A 10,661-nucleotide genomic window follows, 5' to 3' on the forward strand; every position below is an offset into this window, starting at 1 on the left:
TAGAAAAAATTAGCCGGGAATGGTGGCACATGCCTGTAGTCCCAGCTACTTGGGAGGCTGAGACAGAAGGATTGAGCCCAAGAGTCTGAGGTTGCTGTGAGCTAGGCTGATGCCATGGCACTCTAGCCCAGGCAACAGAGTGAGACTCTGTCTCAAAAAAAAAAAAAAAGAAAAGAAAAGAAATAACCACTGAGACCCTTTAGTATATTTTTAGTCAGCTTTCCATGTTTATATAAAACATAGAAACATGCATTTTTTACACAAATGGGATATCAAACATGTTGTTTTATATCTTTCTTTCTATTTAAAATGAGTTTCGCAAGCCTGGCAGGGTGGGGCATGCCGATAGTCCCAGTCACTTGGAAGGCTGAGATGGGAGGATTGCTTGAGCCCAGGAGTTGGAGTCCAGCCTGGGTAACATAGTGAGACTCTCTCTCTAAAAAAATTAATTTAAAATGAGTTTCCCACATCATTAAACATTTTTATTAAAAACTCTGAATGACATAGAAAAATATTTATGTTAAGTGAAAAGCACAATACACAAAACTGTACATATAGACTGAATTACATACACATACAAAGAATGAAAATAAACTATACCAATGAGTTAACAGTCGATAATCTCTGGATAGATTACTGATAATTTTTTTTTTTTTGAGGCACAGTCTCACTCTGTTGCCCAGGCTAGAGTGCCGTGGCAGCAGCCTAGCGCACAGCAACCTCAAACTCCTGGGCTCAAGCAATCCTCCTGCCTCAGCCTCCTGTGTAGCTGGGACTACAGGCATGCGCCACCATGCCCAGCTAATTTTTTCTGTATATTTTTAGTTGTCCGTATAATTTCTTTCTATTTTTAGAAGAGACGGGATCTCACTCTTGCTCAGGCTGGCCTCGAACTCCTGAGCTCAAATGATCCACCCACCTCGGCCTCCCAGAGTGTTAGGATTACAGGCGTGAGCCACTGTGGCCCAGCCTTTTTTTTGACACTATACCATATTTTCAAAGTTTTCCACAGTAAGCATGACATACCTTTTTAAAAAAATCTATTTAAGGAGGGAAAAGGCAAACTGTAGAATTATAAAGACAAAGGGGCTTTGGAAACAAAAAATATACCATAAAGATAAAGCTTTGTTATACTTCAGAAAGCTCTTTAACTTCAAAATGGCTTTTACATTTCTCTAATAAGAAACTATGTGGCTGGGTGCAGTGGCTCATGTCAATAATCCCAGCACTTTGAGAGTCCAAAGTGGGAAGATCACTTGAGGCCAGGAGTTCAAGATCAGCCTAAGCAACATAGTGAGACCCCCCCCACCATCCCCCAGTCTGTATAAAAAATAAGAAAAAATAGCCAGGTGTGGTAGTATGTGCCTGTAGTCCCAGCTACTCAGGAGGCTGAGGCAGGATGACTGAGCCTAGGAGCCAGAGGCTGCAGTGAGCTATGATGACGCCCACTGCACTCCAGTCTGGGTGACAGAGCAAGACCCAGTCTCTTTAAGAAAAAAAAAAAAAAGAGAGAGAGTCTATCCTAGCTGATTAATAGGGCAAAAAATTACATGGACTAGAATTAGGGCTTAGATCCAAAACATTTCACTATCCCTCAGCAGCCCAAAAGATCACAGCTAAGCCAACTAGGATAACTAAGATGAAGGGTAGTGTGCTAGACACAGCAGGCATGGAATCACACCTTGCTGAACATTGTAAGCCATGGCATTCCTAGTCATGCTGGAAGGAAGCCAGCCTGCCAGGCTTGCACGCTGAGGTTTTGTCCCTTTGTGTTTGACATCCTCCCCATCCCAGATGATATCATCCTCCCAATGCAGCTGTGTCACCATCAGGAAGTTTTCATCAGCCAGAAGATCAGTGCCATTGCTTTCTTCAAGTTTCCTGAATTCCTGTAGAAGTAGGGAAGGAATAACAAATCCCTGATTGGTCACTGGTCAATGTTCCCCCTCCAAATCCCACAACAGAGATACATCACACACCTTATAAACAGTCCTTTACTTGAGAGAACCACCTGATAATGGAGGAATACCTACCACTTCCCACTCCTAGTTTGGCACAGCACTCATTTCACAAACAGAATCCTCAGAATGGGGCCTTGTTACCAGGGTGATATACTACACCAAACAAAACGCTAAGTTTAGATACCTAAAATCTCCTACCAAGGAAGCCCTACACAGCATCTACCCAATTAAAAAACAAAGTTACTAAAAGTGATAGGTCCTTGGACATACTGATTCCTTTTTCACACACCAGTGTTGCTCACCTCCATCATTCTACATTTTATCACAGGTTCATGTTCTGTCTTTCTCAGTTTGAAGCCATAGTCAAATCCACTTCCATCTTCAGGGACACCCAGCATATCGTACCACAGTCGGGCAGGCCCATAACGCCACTCAGCCACTCTTGGTTTGGTATCTGTCACTTTATCTATATCTCCAGTTGACTGGGAAAACTTAGACTCCACAGGAGCCATCATTGTGATCTGTAACAGAACAAGGTAGGAGGATGTCCTATGGCTACAGAGAGTCAATAATCAGGAAGCGAATTTATAGAAGCCATAAGGCTGATTCTTGAACAGGAATCTTTACCTGGAGTTACAATGTAAACAATGGAAATATATCATGGCACATTCTGCCTATCATTCAAACCTTCCTACCATTCAAACCTTCCTATTTAGCAGTGTATTATCATCTACTTTTCTACTCCCCGGTCCTCCCCCACCAATTACTTTTCTATTACAATAGGGAAGGGGGCAGTCACTGTGATTGAATTTATGATTACTCATTGAGAATGAGGATGGAATTCTGCCTGCTAAGGTGTTACTTCCAATTTAGACATAAGCTAGGGGAGAACTCATTTATTTGCTCCCCTCGTGGGCCTTAACCCCAGGTCTCTTTTGCCTACTTCATCATCAGAGAGACATTGCTCTGGAGGTGGTGGTGGAGCGTAGTCATAGTTCCACAAAGACTTCTGGTTAACTTCTGATTCTACTGAGCATTCCACCTCCTGGATCTGCTCTTCCTGTATCAGCTCACGGTGCTTCTTTTTCCTCTTTCTCCGAGCACTCCGCCAAACAGATGGGACATTCTTCCCTGGTCCAAAAAGACGTAGGAAGCGTAATACCTAAAACACAGAACACATTACTATGCCAAATAGGAAAACAAAAGCATCTGAGCCTGAAAACTCCCTTCAACTGTGAGGGAGGAATCAAGGAGTGCTGCATTCAGATTTATAACATCCAACGCAAATACAAGAAGTGCCCTGTAATAATCTGGAATAGCTCTTTTAAGACAATAGGTCAGTTTCTAATGAGAATAGCTTAAATCGCATTTACTATCAATATACACAACTTTAAAAAAAGACCTAATACAGTGTGAAGAGCTCTTATATAGCCAATAATATGTCACTAAGTAAGGAAACCCTTAGCTCTTATCCATTCTATATTTTGCATCTTAACAAGAGAACTCAGTATTTGGAAGAGGTCAGTGGTTTGCAATGTGGGCATTCTCCACAGAAAGTACCTTTCCAGGCCGAAATTCTGGAAAAAGTTCTGTGACACTTGGCAACAGCTTGGTGGCATCATGCTGCATAATCCCGGCCAATGGTAGAGTCAGCTTCCCATCCTCAGATTCTGCCTGTGTTGCTTCCTGAGGTCCCATCTCAGATTCTGAGTCAGAGGAACTACTGAAGTCCACTTTCTCTGAGGCCAAAGAGGAAGGGGCAATGATGGAGGGCAAGATGATGCCTTCTCCATCTTCAGACACTGCAACAAGGAAGAGAAACCCCTTTGGCATGTAACTGTGAGCATATTTCTTCAAATTCAGCCAACACCCACTCTAGGCTATACACATGGCTCAATGGCAGGGGATGTAGTCCCAAGCACCCAGATTACAAGTATGCAACCCAGAAAACTCATTCCAACTCATTATCTCCCAGCATCCCCAACTCACCTTGTACCTGGTACCCTAGGGTTGTGATAAGAGAAAACAAACACTATTACTACATTTACTACTTTCTGTAAGTAACCAATATCGTAACCAATGGTGTGATCAATAGCAAAATTATATGATACTTTATACCAGTCAGGCTCTATCATGTACAGTTCAGGGACCCATAAGCTGGAGAATTTTTTTAAGCCCACAGGATAACAATGAGATTGTTTAGCATAAAATAAGATCTATGACACAAAGCTAACAGTTGATATTTACCCTGCAGACTAAAAAAGGAAATGGCTTAAAACTTCAACACGAAGAATTCAGGTTAACATAAGCCTCAAAATATGGGAGATCAAAAACACTACTCTTCTCCAATCTTCTAGCTGAGGACAGGGTTATTACCATTACAGGCATAGGACTAGATGAGATGATCACTGAAGACCCTAACATCCTTTGAAGTCTCTGAATATCTGATAGTCAATGCTATATGATTTATACACATTCTAGGGTACCTTCCCTATTTAACCATTTCATTTAAAAGAAAGCCACCTAAACAGGTAGTTTCCAAATACCAGTATGCAGATCAGCTGCCATCAGAAACTACTTGGAGAACTCTTTAAAATTCCAGGACTCTACCCTAGATCTTCTGAATCAGACACTCCAGGGGTATTTTTTAAAGACTTGAGGTGATTCTGACGGGCAGCCAGATGTAGGAGCCACCAACTACACTACTGCTTCTTAAGCACATGTTAAAACACTGATGCCAAATGTTTTAAAAGTAAAGTTTCCTTTTAATACTAAAATTTGAGATTGTATGAATCTCCACAAGTTTTATCCTTTCCTAGCAGCTTAATTTTGTTTAATCGCCCTTTACGTGTGTGCCAAAAACCTGTACTTATGAATGGAAACTTTCTCCCTAGACAAAAGCAGACACTCTCTACTTACCACCAGTAATAGCATCTTGGTCCTTATCCTTCTTCATTGGTCCTGGGGGTGGAGGTGGGGGAGGCATCAACTTGCAGTCAATGTCTTCACAATCAGCATCATAATCATCTTCATCATAATCTAACAAAACCGAGAAGGTGATGATCTCAATATCTAAAATGTTATGCAACCACCTTGAGCTCCCTTGCCACTCAAAAATTTAAAGCACCACATGAAGTACTATGCATACCCCTTAAAAACACATGGGAGATGTAGCTTCAGCCTTCAGAAAGAGATGGCATCATGGTATAGCCAAATACCATAACATTATGTATAGTATCTCATACAGGATATGAGAGAGCTTCCAAGAGCTGTTTGAAATGTTTTGTTCCTTTTCCAGATCATGTGTCTTTTTTTAAATTTTCACTCTGTTCAATCTCATAATTAAATTGAATCTTCTTTCTCTGTCAGTTTCCCATAAGACGGGTCTTTCTTCTCACCTCCCAAGTCTTTGACATACCTCTGTCTACCATCTGCAGTTTATTATTCTTTTCATTGTTCTTTAACCATTGGCATCATTTAATACTTGGTCCTGAACACTCTTTTATTCCCCTACATGCCCCCTTTCTCAAGAATCACTCTTACCTAAATTAAACCCAAACCTATAAAACATTTAAATATCCTTCAATTCTTTTAAATTCCCTTTTGTTACTATCAATATCATATCCATCCTCATTTTCCCAGCTGTGACTTTAGTCTGTTGACTCCTTCATCAATCTCTTAATCCCCAACATACACATTTTCCAATCAATCGTTAATAGTAATTACAGCAACTTCCATTTACAAAACTCCCATTATATGCTGGGCATTTCTAGCTGTGTCATACATAATCTTCCCAATAATATTGCAAAACAGGAAATATCCTGAGATACAGAAGTTAAGTGACTTACTTAGAGTCACACAGCTTTAAGTGACAAAGTCAGAATTCAATTGTGGTTTAAGAACAAAGCCTATACTCTTTCCAATATACTTCCTCACTCACCAAGACCTACTGATGTTTTATAAGCAACTCTCAATTTGACCCTCGCTATCATTTTCCACAGCTGTCACCCTACTCCAGACCTTGATAATTTTACATCTCTAGCCCACAAGAACAGTCTCCAAGTTAGCCTGCCACTCAGTCTTTTAGTAATCAAAATCCCAGAGCAACAAGTAGCAGTTCTCTAAAGCATCACATAGAAATGAAAGCCAACTAACAATTACAGAGCATCCACCATAATACTATACTATATAAGTACTTTTACATCATGTGATAATAAACAAACTCTCACAAAAGCATAATAATTACTAAGTAGTTACTATCATCTTTACTACAGACAAAAACACTGAGGGATTATTACAAATGAGAAATCCAAGCCTCAAAGATTAAGCAACTTGCCTAGGGTCACACTAAACATGGGGTTGGGATTTGAACCTATGACATTTTGAACCTGGGACATTTTGACTCCAAAGTCCATTTTCTTTTCATTTTACCACCCTGCTTCTTTTTTTTTTTTTTTTTTTTTTTTTGAGACAGAGTCTCACTTTGTTGCCCGGGCTAGAGTGAGTGCCATGGCGTCAGCCTAGCTCACAGCAACCTCAAACTCCTGGGCTCAAGCGATCCTACTGCCTCAGCCTCCCGAGTAGCTGGGACTACAGGCACATGCCACCATGCCCGGCTAATTTTTTCTATATATATTTTAGTTGGCCAGATAATTTCTTTCTATTTTTAGTAGAGACGGGGTCTCACTCTTGCTCAGGCTGGTCTCGAACTCCTGACCTTGAGCGATCCACCCGCCTCGGCCTCCCAGAGTGCTAGGATTACAGGCGTGAGCCACCGCGCCCGGCCTACCACCCTGCTTCTTACTGAACAATCTATGTTGGTTTACAATTCTTTATGGCATCAAATCCCAAGTAATGCATACATAAAGATACTGTGGGCCGGGCACGGTGGCTCATGCCTATAATCCTAGCACTCTGGGAGGCCGAGGCAGGAGGATCGCTCAAGGTCAGGAGTTCAAGACCAGCCTGAGCAAGAGCGAGACCCCGTCTCTACTAAAAATAGAAAGAAATTATCTGGCCAACTAAAATATATATAGAAAAAATTAGCTGGGCATGGTGGCGCATGCCTGTAGTCCCAGGTACTTGGGAGGCTGAAGCAGGAGGATTGCTTGAGCCCAAATGTTTGAGGTTGCTGTGAGCTAGGCTGACGCCATGGCACTCTAGCCTGGGCAACAGAGTTGAGACTCTGTGTCAAAAAAAAAAAAAGTTTCAAACAGTGAGGGATAGCACAGGGCAGTACAAAGAATGAACTATGATCAACAGCTGTATGTTCCAGACCACTTAACTGAGCTCCTGAAGATTAGAAAATGGATTTTATTATCTTTGCACCATACTGCTTATTTCAGTTTAGAGTACATAAACAGGTACTCAATCTGTCTAATGAACTGCGTTCTTAAATTAGTCAGGGTCTGCAACGAGCTAACTGTAAAACTTGTGATAAAGTTCTACATTTTGTTAAAGTTCTCTGAAGTTTGTTTTCCTTATCTATTAGGAAGTTAAAAATAAATAATTGCTAAGACCCCTTCCAGCTGACATTCTGATTCTACAATGTAGCAGCTGGCATTCTGAATATATAATGTAGCAGCTGACATTCTGATTCTACAATGTAGCACCTGACATTCTGATTCTATAATGTAGCACCTCATACCAGGGAGAAAATCCTTACATTGGAGAAAGCATTAAGTACATTGTGTCAACAGGGAGGTGGGCAAGTAATATGAGCCAATAGATACATGTATTCATTTACATATTACATTGTATACTTACTCCTCCTCAAACTATCAGTTCCTTACCCACAAAGACTGAGTTTGTTTCATAGTCTCTAACTTTGAAGAGCATCTAAAAGAGTGTATGAACCCTGTGGATACTCAAATACCAGGTGACAAGGAGCAAAGCATTATCTTCCCTATTTGTCATTAACCAAGAATTTGGGACTCACCAGTACAAGGATTAACAGCTTGAGTACAGTAAGACTACCCCAGAAGAACAACAAAAAGAATAGCAGCTACTTGGAACTGAGCTGGCAAAGGGAGAGAAGCAAAGGCATAGAGAGAGCAGGAACAATGGCAGAAAGCAGGCATAGAAACCAGAGCCCAAACAGAACTATACAGCAAGAAAATGTACTGGAAAATGAGATACCACCTAACTCCAGTAAGAATGGCCCTTATCAAAAAGTCCCAAAACAACAGATGCTGACGTGGATGCAGAGAGAAAGGAACACTTATACACTGTTGGTGGGACTGCAAGCTAGTATAACCTCTATGCAAAGTGGTATGGAGATACCTCGAAGAACTCAAAGTAGACCTACCATTTGACCCAGCAATCCCACTACTGGGTACTTACCCAGAGAAAAAAAAAAAAAAAAAATTTTATAAAAAAGACACTTGCACTCAAATGTTTTTAGCAGCACAATTCACAACTGCAAAGATGTGGAAACAACCTAAGTGCCTATCAATACATGAATGGATTTAAAAAAATGTGGTATATGTATACCATGGAATACTACTTGGCCATAAAAAATGGTGAACTAATACCTTTTGTAACAATCTGGATGGAACTGGAGACCATTCTTCTAAGTGAAGTATCCCAAGAATGGAAAAACACCACATGTACTCCATACTAAATTGGAAGTAATCAATCAACACTTACGTGCCTGCACATATGGAAGAGAACTCAACAGAAATCAAGGAGGCAGGAGGGGGGAGGAGGGGATGGGTAAATTCATACCTAACAGGTACAATGCACACTATCTGGGTGATGGGCACACTTCTTTAACTCAAACTATACAAAAGCAATTATGTAACCAAAACGTTTGTACCCCCCTAATATTCTGAAATTAAAAAAAAAAAAAGAAAGGACTGGAATGCTCTATCCATGACACCAAAAAATTACCTGAGTGGCAAAGGGGCTGCAAGGTCCCCATGGTCTGCTGATATCTTCGGCTTTCATCTTCTGCTACCTCATTGATGTCTGAATAGTCCACAGCATCTTCTGTACTCCTGATCCATCCTATAAATAAAAAAAAAAAAAGGGCGGGAATCTCAACAAAGAGCAAGTGACTCTCACTCCCTCAGATAATTCCCATTTAAAAGTACATGTACAGTAAGTGTAGCCTCCTCCCCCGCCTTACTCCCCATGACCCCGACTTCACCTTCATCATTTACCAAGGCACCGTCAGTCCCAGTCAATTCTTCATTTGCCGTGAGTTCAGTGATCAGGCTGCCCAGACCCAAAGCCCCCAAGCCTGCCAAGTGCTTCTTACACTCCTGAAAAAGGGACAGCACCAGAGTCGGAGATAACAACTAGACCTAAGCTTCCCACACCATAAAGCTTATCTCCCTGGTCCACAAAGTCATAAATCCATAAGAAAAATGACTGCGGTGTGGTAAAAGGAGTATCCCATTCAAGAACCATAAACCTTCCACTAAACTCGACACTGATCAAATCTTTATTAAAGCACTATGTCTAATTTCACCTCCACAGTTTAAGAAAAGATTATAGAAAGAACCACCACCAAGGCTGAATGAATGGAATAGCAGTTCTCTGAATAAAAGGCAAGGCAACTGAGGTCATTTGGATGAGCAAGGCAGGGCAGGGCAGGGCTTTGGGGAGGGGGCTATCTTTTGTGTGTTCGTGTCACAGGAGAGTGGGAATATTGGTCAACAGCTTTATTCCTTGAGAAAATGAAGCTAAAGGAAAGTAGGTGACTTTCAGTTGAGCACACGAATACATTTCAGGAATGTCAGTGAACACACTGGGACCAGAAGACGTCTGCCCCGGGCCATCTGAACAGTCACTGTCCTAAGGCTCGGGGCCAGAACCAGACGATTTGTTGCACGTTCTGTCCAGTCCTATGGCTCTAGAACCATCTCCGCTGGGCGACGTCAGAAATGCAGACAGCGTCAAGAATCTCCAAGGAGGTTCCCAGAGTAATGGTTTGGAAGCAGTTTCACTAGTGTACACGATTCTTTTTCCTACTGTCTGGTCCGGCAGAACACTGTCTCCAAAGCCACCCACTCCACACTCCTGACTCCCGGGGCTCACCTACCGTCCCCCTCACTTCTACCTACCCAGCACTGAGCCCTGTCACTCTGCATTACTCCCACATCTACGAGGACGGGATCCCATTACGTTAACTGTGCCCGCTCCGAGGGGGCCACATCACCCTCTACTCTCTCTTCCTAATAAGCACCCTCTGCTTTCCTCACTCCACTTACTCTCCTTAGCCGTACCACCCCGCAGCCCTATCCCCACGCCCACCCCCTCACATCATCCAAGACGTTCTCCCCCTCCAGTTGCCCGGCTCCATTGATGTTGCCGAAAAGAAAACCGGTTAAAGAAAACGGCCCGCCTCCAGCAGAATCCTCGTCGCTGTCCGTATCTGACATGATGGCGGCAGCAGTGCCAGCGGCTGCTGCGAGCAGCAGCAAATCCAAGCCTGGTCCCATAGACCGGAAATAAAAACAGCAGTCGCCCACAAGTGACTTACAGAGCCCCTTGGCCCTCCCCGCCTCTACCGGAAGCGGAATAACGGGGAAAAAAAAGCAACCGGAAAGACCGGCCATCCTACGAGAAAGGAGAATAAGTGCTACTACTTTACTAACGGCTTTTGATTCGACCACACGCGGTCAGGAGGCTGATTATGAGGAAAGCGGTTGGCCAGAGAAAACGTTCAGTCCCGCCCCCTTCCGCTAATTTGCG

General features: G+C 42.4%; 1 protein-coding gene across 6 annotated transcripts in view; it reads right to left on the reverse strand.

Annotated features, from left to right (window-relative positions):
* TAF1 (TATA-box binding protein associated factor 1) overlaps nucleotides 1-10,408 on the reverse strand; it is a 76,249-nt gene extending 65,841 nt beyond the window's left edge. For 4 of the 6 annotated variants that reach the window (XR_011231949.1, XM_069463810.1, XM_069463808.1 and 1 more), the window contains exons 1-8: nucleotides 10,229-10,395; nucleotides 9,112-9,226; nucleotides 8,853-8,969; nucleotides 4,881-5,000; nucleotides 3,522-3,763; nucleotides 2,905-3,123; nucleotides 2,264-2,482; nucleotides 1,682-1,889 (exon numbers count right to left, since the gene is read on the reverse strand). Coding sequence is in view for 5 of the 6 variants with exons in the window: in XM_069463810.1 (XP_069319911.1) it covers nucleotides 1,682-1,889; nucleotides 2,264-2,482; nucleotides 2,905-3,123; nucleotides 3,522-3,763; nucleotides 4,881-5,000; nucleotides 8,853-8,969; nucleotides 9,112-9,226; nucleotides 10,229-10,348 (1,360 nt within the window). In the remaining variant the exon portion in view is untranslated. Of the gene's footprint in view, nucleotides 1-1,681; nucleotides 1,890-2,263; nucleotides 2,483-2,904; nucleotides 3,124-3,521; nucleotides 3,764-4,880; nucleotides 5,001-8,852; nucleotides 8,970-9,111; nucleotides 9,227-10,228 lie in introns of all 6 variants that reach the window. The other 2 variants (XM_069463812.1, XM_069463809.1) reach the window with 2 other exon arrangements.
* Nucleotides 10,409-10,661: the final 253 nt, after the last annotated feature.

This window comes from Eulemur rufifrons, chromosome 30, assembly GCF_041146395.1.
Source record: "Eulemur rufifrons isolate Redbay chromosome 30, OSU_ERuf_1, whole genome shotgun sequence".
NCBI classification, from domain to species: domain Eukaryota; kingdom Metazoa; phylum Chordata; class Mammalia; order Primates; family Lemuridae; genus Eulemur; species Eulemur rufifrons.